This window comes from Myotis brandtii, unplaced genomic scaffold, assembly GCF_000412655.1.
Source record: "Myotis brandtii unplaced genomic scaffold, ASM41265v1 scaffold107, whole genome shotgun sequence".
In the NCBI taxonomy this organism is placed as follows: Eukaryota; Metazoa; Chordata; class Mammalia; order Chiroptera; family Vespertilionidae; genus Myotis; species Myotis brandtii.
This window is the reverse complement of record NW_005353629.1, coordinates 3,020,218-3,036,013: the sequence shown is the minus strand read 5'-3', so window position 1 is coordinate 3,036,013 and position 15,796 is coordinate 3,020,218. Positions and strand designations below refer to the sequence as shown.

Genomic DNA, 15,796 nt, shown 5'->3' with positions numbered 1-15,796 from the left:
CATTTCTGGAGGGTGCACAGGCCCCTGCGGAGCCCAGCGCAGGGGTGAGGGCTGGGGGGCAGAGAGCGAGGACCAGCCTGCTGGAGAGACGGGAAGGGACTCTCAGGCAGAGGGGTCAGTGGGAAGGAAGCAATGGCCTGTGGTTGCAGGAGCGCCTGGGCCTCAATCATTTGCTCATATGCAGGAGGCAAGACCGTCGGCAGGTCGGCTAACGGGAGCTCCAGTGTCAAGGTCAGAGGGTCTGGACCACCAGGTTCAAGAGCGGCATTCCCGACCCCCCAAATGTGCCTTCTCTTCTGCCTCCAAGATAATGCTGGGCCCTCAATGCACCTCCATATTCAGTCCCCAGGTTCCTCTCACGTGACCCCAACATGCCTCGGGCCCCCCAAATGTGGTTGTGGAGCCACATTTCACCATCAGGGACGATCGATCCACGGGTGCAGATCAGGAGGGAACGGGGTTTGCAGGAAGGAGCCTGTAGAGCAGGAAACTGAGCCCACAGCAGACTGAAGACATTCCTTGGAAAAGGAGGACGAGGCTGGGAATACAGGAAGTAGAATTCCCTCTTTGCCAGGAGAGAAATGTGTGAGGAGGAGAGTAACAGGGCTCGGCCAGCAGATGCTGGGGCGATGCAGGCGGCCGGGGGACCCCCCAGTACTCACTGGGCACACCCTGAAGGCTGCCTGCTTTGCGTGGCATAACCCTCGCAGCCCTCCCAGGCAGAGGCTGGTCATTATCCCCACGTACAGACGTGGGAGCGGAGGGTTCGGGTTAAGACATTCAAGGTCAAACAGCCTGACACAGGCTGAGTCAGGATTCAAGGGAAGCGGAGGGGGAGTCCTCAGTGGTCGGGAGACAGGCACAAGGAGGGGGGTGGAGGAGAGGAGGAAATGCCAGAATCAGCACCCCAAGGGATGCGGGGAGTCAGGTGGAGATGAAGCCCCCAGCCCTGGGGTGTGGGGGGCAGAGCCTTAGGTCGGCAAAACCTGAAGACTTCGTGCCTTTAAACCTGGAGATTCAAGGGAAATGGAAAGCGGACCCTTCCTATTTAATGGCCAGAAGTTCCATCGCTTCAAGGTGTCATCATCTCCTGGGAGAATGATCACTGAAATTACTTCTAATGAAAAGGGAACCGCGAGTTCTCATCGAAATAAAAGAGGAGCGAGGCCCGCAGAGCAATTCCTTCCCGGCTTCAGGCAGAACTGCCATGAAGAACTGCCGAGAGAGAGACATTTTTTCTCCGTTAAACGGCTTTTGGAAAATGAAGGCTTTCCATAATTTTCCTTACTAAGTCGTTGTTGTGTTTGATAACCTTGCTGTCAAGAAGCTATTGCTCATACCGTCTAACCCAGGGTACCACGGTCCCCGTCCATTTCCGCCTGCGTTTCAGGGGGTCGGGCACGGCTGTGTCTGTCCGCTGGAGGCAGACTCACCCCCATCACGGTCTGACTTCAGAGCTTCTTCCTCTAAACTGAACTCAGTCGCTCTGCTCTTTAAAGGCGGCTGGTCCGCTTCAGCAAGACTAAGCTCACTTCTCTACGCCTCCCTCTTTCTTGCCTCAACACAGCCAGGCTCTGGGTGACAGGGACACTGTTGTATGGAGACAGGAGGAAGCCGTGTCTGTGCCGCACCAGGGACGTGTGAATGAAGGAGAAATACTGGGACTGGGAGACGAGTTACACATACTTAGTATGTGAACCAACTGGCCCTCACGAGAGAATATAAAAATATACCATATTCTCATATAAAAATACAGCATTTGTGAATTTAAGAATAGTATTTCATGCCCAGCTGGTATGGCTCAGTGGTTGAGCGTCTACCTATGAACTAGGAGGTCCTGGTTCGATTCCCCGTCAGGGCACATGTCCAGGTTTCGGGCTCCATCCCCAGTGTGGGAGGTGAAGGAGGCAGCCGATCAGTGATTCTCACTCATCTTTGATGTTTCTATCTCTCTCTCCCTCTCCCTTTCTCTCTGAAATCAAGAAAAATATATTTTTAAAAAACAGAGTATTTAATATAATAATGGAAAAGGTGAGAAGACATCCATGTTGGGCATATCACTAAACTAAAAGGACTATTGCAAAAACTACATTTCAACAATCTCTAAGATAAAACATTCCTAGAACAGAAAGAATGATTGAAACCAGGATGTCAAGATGTACAATGAAATAAAAACATACACCTAACTCCTAAGTAAGACTCTGAGCGCACTTGTGAATAAAGCAATCTTGATTGGCTCATATTACTTTATTAAAATGCTTCTAGCACTATCTTTCATATACAATTAATTGCAATAGTCAAGTTTTCTTTGGTCCAATTCAGACGAATGCTGCTAAGGCAAATAAAGTACCATAAAAACCAACTCCTAAAATCCTGGTCCATGATATTTACTATGGTAGCTGTGATGTTTCCTTCTGATGTACAGAACATGAGGTCTCATCATTATAAACACTGGCTCAGCCAGAAATCTACAAAACATGGATCCTAAGTCGGCACTTGGATAGTTCACTCATACGCTGATTACTGATGGTCAGGAATGACCTTGAGAATTTCTTAACAGAATAGAGAAAAGGTGTAAAAGGTTCATTAGGGCTGGAGATTTCAGAAAAGAAGAGAAGTAGGGCTTAGACTGGAACATGAAGAAAGAGTGGTCAAGGTCGAGAAGGTAAAGGCATTCCTGGTGGAAGGAAGCCCATGAAGAGAAACACAGAGGTGTGTGGAGCGCGGTGGGTCGGGGTCTGTCGCAGTGAGCGACCATCTGCAATGAACCCAAATAGCCATCCCTCCACGATATTCCAAAACCACCAACTGCTCTGCCTCTTCAACAAAATACGAGGCACAACAGTGCTTCCCTCCGTTTATAACTTGAAAGGCTGGTCAGTAGAATGAAGGCAGCTACCCGTGTTCAGACCTGTTACATAAAGTACCCTCGGAGCCCAGGGGCCAGTGCTAACACGGGAGATACTATCCCCTGTCCTGCACCAGGCTCTCCACAGAGGCAGCCAAAGCCTGACCACACGCATGTCATCTGTAGCTTCTTGAATGTGTGGATGCTCATCCTTCTCTTAACTGTCCACGCACGTGATCTGGGCGTGGTTTTTAGTTTAATTCCTCACAAAAACCAACTACAAGGCCAGACCAAGAAAATGCCGACGATTTTAAAAATTAGGTGCCAGAGGTGTCCAATTCCACTTGTTCAAAACGTTTAACCACCAGAGGCATCTCATTAACTTAGTCAATTACCACACTGAGTATTACACAGACTAACCATGTCCAACTAGCAAGGGTTCCTCCTGTGGACATGTATCATTTAACCAACTGGAAGTTGTGCAGAAGAAAAGCATCCCCACTTTCTAGCTGCCCTGGCCCGAGCATGAAGGATCCCCCTATGGATTCGACGCTATAGACTCAGACACGTGCTCTACTTTATCAAAGGTGGGACATCATGGTGCAAAGTAGAATGACATTTTCCCGTTTTTCTCTCTCCTATCAGGTTTCCCCGAAGCTACCCTCCTTTCCCCCCAAAAGCATTAGGGATGGAAGAAAATGCCACTCCAAGAGCTTTCTGAGCGGAAATAAACCATGAGTAACACTGTGGGTGTGTTGTTACCCGGAGATGAACTGCGTGTCACACTGGGCACCTGTAAGGTTAAAAACGAACGGAAAGACAGCTGTGGTTGGCTTACCTCACGATCGAGTCCGGCTGCCACGGTGATGATGTCCCCGGTCTCATTGTTGATGGTGAACATGTTGGGCGAGGGGGTGCTGGGGGCCTGCGACAGGATTCTGTACCTCAGCATCCCATTCTGGGTGTTGGGATCATCCGCGTCGATGGCCGTGACTGTCATCACATACGTTCCTGGACACAGCACACACGGAAAGTGAACGGCCGGCCTTCACTTCAGCGCCTCCCAAGCAGCAGGCCTGCTTGCCCCTGCGTTCAACCTCAATTCCACTTTCCCAAAGCAGGCATTTCATCACAAAGACTTGATTAAAAACACTACTACTAAGAAGAGTACTCACTTTATTTCATTATTATTATTTTAAATAGTTTTATTGATTCCAGAGAGGAAGGGAGGGAGAAGCAGAGAGAGATAGAGACATCAATGATGAGAGGGAATCATCGATTGGCTGCCTCCTACACACCCCCAACTGGGGATCGAGCCGCAACCCGGGCGTGTGCCCTGACCAGGAATCCAACCGTGACCTCCTGGTTCATAGGTTGATGCTCAACCACCGAGTCACGCCAGCCAGGCCACAAGAGTACTCACTTTAAAAAATATAAACCATGGTTTCATTACTTGAAAGGAAAATTATAAAACATTTATACATTTATAAAGAATCAATTTTCCCATAACTTTGAAGACAAATTCACTGTAGATTAAGTAAATGATCACTTCAGACCTTCATTTATAAAGAAGGCAGCTAACACGTGAGATGGATGCCATTAGCGACATGTATTGTGGCCACTGGTTCCTTCCCTCTGACCCATTTTCTTGTCATGCAGTCGCATCGGGAATGAGATGCTGAGCGCGAGCCTCCCATGGCCTCGGTCACTTGGGAAAGTGAGCTGGTGCCTAATGACAAACGCTCCATTGGCCGGGTCATCAGGGACCCCTCCATGCGTTACTGTTTTGGTACATTGCACAGGGGTTGGCATTGCAGCTCATTATTTCCTTGGAGATTAAAGGAACATTGCAACAACCTCAAGGGACTTTGAAATGTCAAATATTAGACATTTCGAAGGGAAATCTACAAAGCACTGGGATCAAATAAGTCCAAACCAGCTGGAGGAACGGTAATGGATAAGCAGAGAGAGCAGCGGGAGACTTGGGAGGCTCCCAAAAGGACATGATCGAGGGTGGCAGCGTCACCCAGCCCCTCTCCGCGTTTGGGCTTACCACATCAGCTGGTCCCAGGAACACCAAGTACATTTTATTATTATTATTATTTTAATATATTTTTATTGATTTCAGAGAGGAAAGGAGAGGGAGAGAGAGAGAGAGAAACATCAATGATGAGAGAGAATCATGGATCGGCTGCCTCTTGCATGCCCCACACTGGGGATCGAGCCCACAACCCGGGCATGTGCCCTGACTGGCAATCAAGCTGTGACCTCCTGGTTCCTAGGTCGATGCTCAACCACCAAGCCACGCCGACCAGGCCCAAGTCCCTTTTGGACTCTCCAACTGCCCCTTGGCTGCTGCTGTGACTAATACGATACATTCTGTACTTCCTGGGCAGAGGCCCTGGGTGCTGGTGCCCACTTTCTAGCTGCCCTGGCCCAAGCATGAAGGATCCCCCTATGGATTCGACGCTATAGACTCAGACACATGGTCTACTTTATCAAAGGTGGGAAAATCATAGTGCAAAGTAGAATGACATTTTCCCGTTTTCTCTCTCCTATCAGCTTTCCCCGAAGCTATCTTCCTTTCCCCCCAAAAGCATTAGGGAGGAAAGAAAATGCCACTCCAAGGCCCCCGGGCGCCCCCTTCCCTGGCCTCTCCACGGTGCCGGCTCTGCAGCTTCCCCGCAGCGACCTCCCAGGGACCCGCGCGCACTCACCCGGCTTCGAGCCCTCGGGCACCGTCCCGTTCCAGACCTGGTGCAGGAACTCGGGGCGGTTGTCGTTCATGTCGATGACGTTGATGACGATGTCGATGGGGTTCTCCACTTGGTTGCCGTTGATGTCCACCGCGTGGGCCCGCAGCTGCAAAAGCCATCAGAACACGGGACTAGTGGGCAGGTTTATGTCTCAAGTGAGAAGATAAAATCCACCCTCACCAGGCTACCCACCAGCACCCAGGCACCGAGCAGCAGGAGAACAGAAGTGACTCTTCCAGCAACATCTGTCAGCGGAGCTCCACCCAGTCAGCATCGATGCAGCGGCCCCAGGCCCACAGTGACGCCCCGCCAGGCACTGTGCTCCCAGTTTTATGGATTTGACTCATTTAATCCAAATACAAAAGACGGAAGCAGAAGGGACCAGCATTTGGAAGAGAAAAATCGAGCCCCAAAAAGCCCGAGTCACGCCGCTGTGTGCACTGGCAGAGCCCGCGTTCAAGGCCAGTAACATTCCGAGCCCAAATCCCTTTGCTAAATCATCCTGATGATTCAGGGGAATTAAAAAGCTGCTCCTGGCACAGAGCACTCACAGAGACCAAGGGGACAGGAGGGAACCCAGGAAGAATTGTGTGCAGAGGGAATTTTCACACTAGGTTTGGTTTTTATAACTGCAAAAGGCACTCAGAAACCTTGAAGTACATGAATACATAACAGTTGTTCTTCTCTCAAGCTCAAGTCCTTCGTTTTGTTGGTGTTCTAGAAATTTTTTCTTTTCTTTTTTTCTTTTTAAACAAATATAATCACTCAGCTACTCTTGGAAGAATATCTTCAAAATCTTTTCACCTGGCACACAGAGACCCATTTCCTTCTTTGCACCAGCCCTGTAGCATTCGATGGAATTGTTTATTTTTAACGGGAATGCTTTCATGATTCTACCATTAAGGATGATGCTGGCAGCTGCTTTCTCTGGGATATGCTTTACCAAGTTAAAGAAGCAGCAGCACACCCTTTCTGATTAGAGGTTACTTAATACATGAAACAAATATCCACCAATGGGTGTTAAATTTATGTTACACTCATTCAACAACATAATTTGGAGCAATCAAAATTTATTATTTAAATCACGCATGTCAAACTCACGGCTGGCGGGCCCGGCGCAAGTTTGACATGCTTGATTTAAGTAAGTAATTTTTTTAAAATATATATTTTTATTGATTTCAGAGAGGACGGGAGAGAGAGAGAGAGAAACATCAACGATGACAGAGAATCATTGATCAGCTGCCTCTTGCACAGCCCCTACTGGGGATCGAGCCCGCAACCCAAGCATGTGCCCTTGACTGGAATGGAATTGAACCTGGGACCCTTCAGTCCACAGGCTGACGCTCTATCCACTGAGCAAAACCAGCTAGGGCAAATAAATAATTTTTACTGAGATGAAAAGATGTTAAATCTTATGATAGCGAAGTGGCAAAGGCTAGTTTCCGAGAATGGTTCTAATTTCGAAAGAAAACATTTATGAATTTATCCACAGCAAAACATCTGATAGGACAGCATCAATGTGTTTAAAATAAGTTAGTTTTACAAACTAGGATTACAAATTATTTTCACTTTCTTATTAATACTGTATTATTTGAAAAGTTTTATTTCTATCTTATTTGAAAAGTTTTTGCAACATCCACGTATTCCTCTAAAAAATAGTAATTTCATTAAAAGTTTTAGTTGTTCATGTAGAAATTAAAGAAGTAACAAAGATCAATTTAGACTTCTATATTTAAACTCATGAAAAAATTGCTGAAATCCTGTTCCAGGAAAATGTACAAGTATGACCAGAAAAAAACAGAAAACAGAAGCAAGTTCCTGGAACTCACATTTTCATATTAGGTAATTCTTGCATCTTAAAACACTCAACCCAGCATTATTTCTAAGTTGGGAAAATCAGTTTCAAATATATACAGGATGGGGCAAAAGTAGGTTTACAATTGTTTGGATGGAAAAGAACTCAACAATTAATAAATAACTAGAGGCCCGGTGCATGAAATTTGTGCACGGGGGTGGGGAGGGGGGGTGTCCCTCAGCCCAGCCTGCACCCTCTCCAATCTGGGATCCCTCTCACAATCCAGGACTGCTGGCTCCCAACCGCTCACCTGCCTGCCTCTCTGATTGCCCCAAACTGCCCTCCCCTGCAGGCCTGATCACCCCCAACTGCCCTTCTTGCAGGCCTGGTCCCTCCCAACTGCCCTCCCCTGCCAGCCATCATGTGGCGGCCATCTTGTGTGTTGGAGTGATGATCAATTTGCATATTACTCTTTTATTAGATAGGATAATACAAGAATGAATTCCGTGTTGTGCGTACTCACGACTGTACGCCTTCTTTTGCCCCACCCTGCATGTATTCAAAAATATGAACATATCACCATATGCAAAAGGTGGTTATAACTCAGTAAGAAAATAAAAGCACAGAACAATAAAGAACAAGAATTAACATAAGAAACATAATTAGTTACGATATCTAAGAAAAGATTGCTCATCCTGGCCGACTGGTGAAACCCAGTGTTAGCACGGCTATGAGGAAAGGAGAGATCTCCATTCCCAGGAGGACCAACACGGCCACCTCCCTGGAGGGAGCACTGCCAACAGACGACAGAACAAAAGCGCGCGATCCACGTTCTAGGTCTCTGTTTGGTGGTAATAACGACGCCAGAGGAACAGACACAGTGCAAGCGCCAAGCGCAGATGTCTATCAGTAAGAACCTGTTTTAAAACTGCAGGCTGTACGTTCAAGGCATCCTGTCCAGCTATTAAAAAAGTTGTGGTCTCTCCACATTCCCACGCACGGTGTTGACCCCGTGGGCACACCTGTTCTCAGAAGGCCTTGGCCACGGTTCTGGAAGCAGGCATCCGCGAGTACAGGGTCACGCAATTTGGGGCGATTCCACTCCCTTCTTCCATACCTCTTGCTCTTTAACCAGGAGTATTCATCCATTCCATGAAAATAACACCATGATGAAAGGACATGGAAAAGGCTCCAAGCACATTTCCCATCTTAGAACTCTCGGAAGCAAAGCTTTAAGATGGGTATGAGCCTGGCCGGCGTGGCTCAGTGGCTGAGTGTGGACCTATGAACCAGGAGGTCACGGTTCGATTCCCAGGCAGGGCACATGCCCGGGTTGTGGGCTCAATCCCTAGCGTGGGGCATGCAGGAGTCAGCCGATCAGTGATTCTCTCTCATCATTGATGTTTCTATCTCTCTCTCCCTCTACCTTCCTCACTGAAGTCAACACAAATATATACATACCAGAGGCCCCGGTGCATGAAATTCGTGCACTTGGGGGGGGGGGGCCCTTCAGCCCAGCCTGCACCCCCTCACTTAGGCCCACTCCCTGCCTAAGCCACCACTGCTACGCTCACCAGCTGTGAGCCTGGCTTCTAGCTGAGCGGCGCTCCCCTTGTGGGAGTGCACTGACCACCAGGGGGCAGCTCCTGCATTGAGCGTCTGCCCCCTGGTGGTCAGCACATGACATAGCAACCAGTTGTTTTGCTGTTTGGTCAATTTGCATATTAGCCTTTTATTATGTAGGAGGATTTTTAAATGATATGACAGGCGCAGGTCACCCTCGGCGCACACAGAGAAGACTTCATACATAGGACATCAGCAGAAATCTTACGTGAAAGCGGGCTATCTGCTCTCGATCCAGGGGCTTGGTCACGGACAGCTGCCCGGAGATGGGGTTGATAATGAAGATGCCAGTCGGAGGCTGGTCAGCGCCGGGCCCAGTGACGCTGTACCGCAGGGAGAGGTTTTTATCTCTATCGGACCGGATCTGAGGGTCAAGAAGACAATCACATTAGAGGTGAGACCAAGTGAGCTCATTACCTGAGACACGGCTGCCACACCTCATGCCCTTTTGCAGTTACAAACCTACACCATCGCCTCCCGGAAAACCAGGGCACTGCTCCCAGGCCTGTCCCTCGTCCTGCTTTCTTGGCAACAGACTTCAAAAAGAGATGCCCTCCCCCTATCACCCCAAAGACGGGGACGATGTTAACATCTAACAGCACACTCCCCGGAAGCAGAGCCAAACGTCAACACGAAGGAGCGTCGGCTTTTAAGCAGCATCGGACTCTACCCTGGGAATCTGCAGGTTAGAATATCACCCAAATGACAGCTTCATGGGAAAACACGGTTTACTTCTGGCCTCAGTTAGGGTAAGAAGCCATCGTTTAGAGCGTGAAAAGCCTCGCTGGGGAGCACCAGGATTATGGTGGAGCCTAGCAATGAGATTTCCATATCCTTCTCAGGTGGCACTTACACACGCAAACTCCTATTGACAACAAATCATACACGTGATTTTAAAATATATTTCCATACTCTCCAGAATTATACTCATGGGCTCACTTCCTTCTCCTCCAAAGACCACGACTCCCAGGAAAAGGAAGTTTATATCTGAGTCACCATGGCTGAGGCTACAGAAAGGGAGGAGGGAGCGTGCGGAGAAAGGGCAGGAGCGCAGGCCTGCTGGCGGTGACAGTAAGAGACACGCGGGCATTAGGTACATACGCTTGACCCAAAAACAGAATCTAGTTTACCTTTTTAAAGGTAAGGCACAATTTTTTTTTCTCCTTCTCCATTAAAGTAGAAAAATAAGGAACACCATTACTTAGGGTTATGTCATTCGCTGTTCAACTGAATTGTAACGTGCAATAAAATAGCACATACAACCCAGAAAATGACTTATTAAAAAACACAGCTCTCAGTTGGTATGTACTGGAATGCTAAATCAATCATCTACAGAAACACTTATTTTCTCAAAAATGAAAACACAATGATTTTCTCTTATTTTCCTTTTGTGATAAACAACAGGTTGCTAATTTGGCTGAACACACAGAACTGTCTGTAATTTCCACCCCGCCCCGCCCCCCCACACATCTGATGGTGTACATTTAGAGGAACTAACAAAACGGACCCCTCAGAGGTGAAAGCCTGTATTTTTGCACGCCCCTGGGATTCTGTTAATGGTATCAGAGGTCATTTTTTTTCCTTTTAAAAACCCTCCAATGCACTCAGTGCTGGCATTTTTAGCAACCATCGCCCCTTTATTTTTTCCTTTGGCCCCAACGCTCTCTGTAGGGGGCAAAGACCATGGTGGGGAGGGCAGCTCGGTCAGGGGAGCTGAGGTGCGTGTGCTTCACGGCAGAGGGGGTGATGGTGCGAATGGCGTTGGAGTCAGTCGGGGCTTCTGTCTGCACACATTGAACAAACTTTTCCCTCCACGGAGCTCAGGAGCTACAGGGAGCTCCACCTACAGACCACCCTCCGAGGTGACAGCCAAAATGAGAAGAGGCTCCGGACAACGTAAGACATCACATCTATAGAAAATATTTTTAGCAGATGTGCGCCCGAAACTCCGCCTGGTGAAAAGCAGCACCAAGACAGCGAGAACCGCGCCACCCACCCGGACGAGCTCCTGCGGGAACGGGCCTCTCGAGTTCTCGGGCAGGTTGATCGGAGGGATGACCCAGTCTCTCTTCTGCCTCTGCAGGCGCCCATCGCTCCGGGCCGGCGGTCGTGGGAACACTATTTCTTCAATTTCTTGGGGCCCCTTTGCGTTGAAACACAAGAAGACATTCCTGAGCACCAGGAGAAACACTTTCTGAAAGTTCATCAGTGTCAGGGGGTACCTGGAAGCGTAGGCATCACAGTTCATTACCAACAAGAATAGAAGTCCGGCCCTAACCGGTTTGGCTCAGTGGATAGAGCGTCGGCCTGCGGACTGAAGGGTCCCAGGTTTAATTCCGGTCAAGGGCATGTACCTTGGTTGCGGGCACATCCCCAGTAGGGAGTGTGCAGGAGGCAGCTGATCAATGTTTCTGACTCTCTATCCCTCTCCCTTCCTCTCTGTAAAAAAAATCAATAAAATATATTAAAAAAAAAAAAAAGAATAGAAGTCCGGAGAGGCCCTTTCCTCGCCCCCCTATGAACATAAGCAGCCCTGGTCCCGTGGCTCCGCTAGTTGGGGGTCATTCTGTGCACCAAGGGGTTGCTGGTTCGATTCCCGGAGGAGCACATGTCCTGGCTGCGGGCTCCATCCCCAGCAGGGGGCGTGCAGGAGGCAGCCGTTCAATGTCTCACTCTCACATCGATGTTTCTCTCTCTCTCTCTCTAACTCAATTTTAAAATCTTTAAAAAGTAATAATAAAGAGCACTGTAAAATTTTCAGGCTAAACTGTTCATTGGAAAACTGAATTCCAAACAATTTATTATGTGGCCCAGCTGTGTAAACTATCTGCCATTTCTACAAACCACCTTAGATAGCAGTTAATATGGAGGCAAATGTAACAGATCCTTTTATATATTTCTCATTAGTTTAAACCGCAGCTCAGGTAATGCGCTGCTGTACATTAAATTTAGATCTTGATGTGCGACAATATAATTTGAATTCCGAGAGAATTTTAATTCGTCCTGCTAAGGAATGTCTCAGATATTTATGACCCTATTAAATCGCACAGGATTAATGCTGTAATTATTCTAAACCTATGTCAGCCGGGATGGATGCTGCAACTGGCCCACTTTGCACACAGGGCATTCATCTCTGCGGGTGCCAGCGTTTTCCTCTATTTCTCCGTGTATCTGTGGCCACTGTGCCCATTAGCCCTTGCGGCTCCAGTGGAAATATCCAAGCTGGTTTGCTGGGACACTTCGCACCACCAACACTAAAAGCAACTTTTCACTCGATTCGTTACCAGTTGCTCACTTTCTATTACCCTAATGGCATGGTTCCCCTTCAACAGTTAATCGTTTCACTGATGACGCTCCACATAATGAAAGCCGGACGCTGGCCTCAAAGAAAAATGATACATATTTTCCCTCTGATATATTTATTCATATTTGATTACTGGTGTGCATATCGTACTTACCATTAAATACCAGAAATGAATGTGTGTCCTCTTATCTTTCTCGATACCATAAATACAGAAAATGTAAGAGTCACAGTTTACAAAATCATAAACCAGAATATATGAGTGTGGAATCCCCTCAGATTGGTCTCCAATTAACTCAAAGAAGTAGAATATTCGAATGAAGAATGGAATCATAACTGTACTGAGAAAATTATTGTATCTTATTTACATTTCTTAACATGGGGACTTACCCAATGTAAGTGCTCGATACATTTTTGTCGAATTGAATCGGACTGTCCTCTGTTGGAAATGAATCTTACTTATTTTATCCTGGCTTATAGCAGCTTCCGCCAGAGGGAATCACATAATTCCTAAGGGCCATGTTGGTGGGTACATAACTCCCACTCCCAATTCGATGATCAGGGGACAAGACAAACCCCATCGACCTGCCAGAAGCGCTTTCCCGTCACTACCGTAAATCCGGACCTCACACCTCAGACATTCGGCTGGTGAAATCTTGCAAGGGATTGTTTCTTTTGGGGTTCATATTTAAGAGCGTGTAAAGCTTCTAATAAATTTAAAACAAACGGCTACTTCTAATATCAGTTATAAATCTCAAAGTGTGAACAAACCTTTCCAATATGAGTTCTGGTTGCTCAAAACACATTTTGCCCACATATCTTATAAGATTGAAAACACAACAAAATACTATTGGAGGGACTGAAGTTGATGAAGATTCAAACACCGGGCATCCATTCACGGGTGTGAGGCAAAGGGGGCCTGCGGTTCCAGGTGCATTGAGGAGCTGTGGGTGCCCTACCTGCGCGGCAGCCCCCGGCGAGGCGGGCTGGAGGCTCAGGCTCACGGCCACCTGCCACTTCTCCTGCGTGTCCTGGTCGTGGGCGTAGACCAGGAACCGGGCGCGCTCGGAGGACAGGGGGAAGCTCCTGACCGCGTACACCACGCCATCCTCGTCCACCTTGAAGTCCGCCGGCTCGCTGCTTTCATACTGCACTTTTCTCTTCCCATCGCAGCTGCTGAACTTCACTGTAAAAGAGAACGCGCACGTTATACTCCAAAAGCAGAAACAACCAGCACCAAAATCTGCGTACTGCGCAGGCTAAAGGGTACAATGCAGTTCACACGGAAGACAAAAGGTGCGTTTTTACCTCCTGCCAGGAATCGTCACAGTAGAGAACATCAGACTGTGGCTCTGAGTCGTTCCCCAGCGTCTCCTTGTAGCACAGCCTTTGCCTCTCCTCCCCCTCCCCTGGGCCCCTGGGCCTGCAGACCCACCGGCTTTCCCCATGCCCCTTGCTGACATTGCCTACCACTTCCCAGCAAACTCCTACACATCCTTCAGAACCTGGCAGAACCAACCCCTTGCGCTCCGTGTCCATGCAGCCATCTGAACTCCACTACCACAGTCTCCTAGCCTGACACTCCCTGGGAGAGGTACTTGTGAGTACATTTTCTCAGCTATCTTGAATTCCCTACATATCTCCTGGAACTCAGGAATTAACCCTACCAGACCGCTGTACCGATTTTTCGGTAATTTCCACACCAAGGTGGAATATTGGCGCTGGATGAAAGGTAGATGAAAGGTAGACCTATTTTCTACAATGTCTCCAAGTTCCATCTTATTCTAACCACTTGTTTGCATGTAACTAACGTTTTTCTATATCATGTTGGTTTTTTCTCTTTAATGCTCAGGAGCCCAGGTATAGGGGACAGTTAGGTTCAGGGCCTCAGGTCTGGTAGGATTAATACCTAATTTCTGAATGAATGCTACAAGGAAGAAAGCGATAGCATTTATTAAAGGTGAATGCCCACTCTACTCTAGAATGACAAAACCTGTGATAATTAAAAGGTGAATAATTTGCAATTTCTAGTCTTCATGGCACTTGTCATAGTTCCTTAAAGCAGGATGAATTTTACACATTTTCAAACAAATGAAAATAAAAGTGTATTTCAAAATAAATGTTAACTAGAAATATCTATGTCTTAAGAGGGGAACAACAAAAAAGCCTTCAGTATCTTCATTATCTCTCTCTTACATGTGATGATTTAAAGTTAAAGAAGTGTTTTCTTAAAAACAATCTCTATCATTTATGTCTCATCAGATAACAAAAGTTAAACGGTGTACTTACAAATGTAGAACTAGACATGTGTAAGTCAGAATAAAATTATAAAATAATAAAAGTATTCTTTAATAAACATCATTTGTTTGAAATCATTAATCATTCTCTCTGAAGAAAAATTACACGGGAATAGCATGAGGGATCAATGAAAAAGCAATTTTATTTCAGTTCTGTAAACATGTGAGATTATGTCCTGACCATAATTCCACAGGATACATTTTGGAGGGCACCAACAGGCACACATTACAAGACAGAATCATATACACCATTTGCCTCTTTCAAGGATCTAAGGAAATTTATGAATATTCCCATCCCACATACGAACTGATGACAGTTCTTTTGTTTCTATTAATATAAATTCAATGAGATGTGCTCAAGAGCACATATAACAAGCCTGTTTATTCACCTCCATAACCATAAAGTCCTTGCTAACAGTAATAAAATACTTCACTGGATATATTATTTTCCACATAATCCCATATATTTCATCTTTCAAACAATTCAAAATAAAAAGTTGTATCTCACACTAAGCTATTATACCTCACACTAAATTATGTTAAACCAACGTTATTTGTCTTTGGAATAGAAGTGTCCCCGAAGATACTTCATTACCCAACCCACATGACCTGCGATTTGAAAGTGAAAAATAGGATTCCTTTCTCTAGAACAATGCCATCTACTGCTTATTTTTTATGTCCGACGACACAATGAAAAGAAGTATTGTTTGGGAGGACCCTGCTGAGCCATCAAAATGAAAAACTTTTATCATCTCTTTGTATAAAAAGTACCTTTCATATCACACGCGGTATTCACGATACCGAAGAACATGTAATCTGTGGCAGAAATATGACCCATTCTCCTGCACTTTCCCACTCGGGCATGAATCCTCCCCAACTCGCACCTGGGTGAGGGGTCTGCACCCTGGGTGGGCTCCTCCCTGCTCCAGGCCACTGCCGGCCACTCCATGAGTTCCTCCCGCCCGCTTACCCTCTGTATCACTGTAAGTAAACCCTTTACCCAGTATGCAACGCTCTCTCAATTACTGTGCCCTTGGTCTCTTTGGTTTAACTTGCAACATATTCTAAAACATGTTCTGCCCAGTCAGACAGATTTCTCGGTCATTTCCCGCCTCACTGTGGCCCACACCCACGGGCATCACCTTGTCTGAAAGCCCCACTCCATTCTCCATGCCC

At 46.9% G+C, this 15,796-nt stretch overlaps 1 protein-coding gene across 2 annotated transcripts in view; it reads right to left on the bottom strand.

The window, feature by feature from the left end:
* CDH2 (cadherin 2, type 1, N-cadherin (neuronal)) overlaps nucleotides 1–15,796 on the bottom strand; it is a 143,479-nt gene that overhangs the window by 40,716 nt on the left and 86,967 nt on the right. For both annotated transcript variants that reach the window (XM_014541394.1, XM_014541399.1), the window contains exons 2-6: nucleotides 13,283–13,509; nucleotides 11,019–11,165; nucleotides 9,231–9,386; nucleotides 5,566–5,710; nucleotides 3,687–3,859 (exon numbers count right to left, since the gene is read on the bottom strand). In XM_014541394.1, the coding sequence (XP_014396880.1) occupies nucleotides 3,687–3,859; nucleotides 5,566–5,710; nucleotides 9,231–9,386; nucleotides 11,019–11,165; nucleotides 13,283–13,509 (848 nt within the window). The remainder of the gene's footprint in view (nucleotides 1–3,686; nucleotides 3,860–5,565; nucleotides 5,711–9,230; nucleotides 9,387–11,018; nucleotides 11,166–13,282; nucleotides 13,510–15,796) is intronic.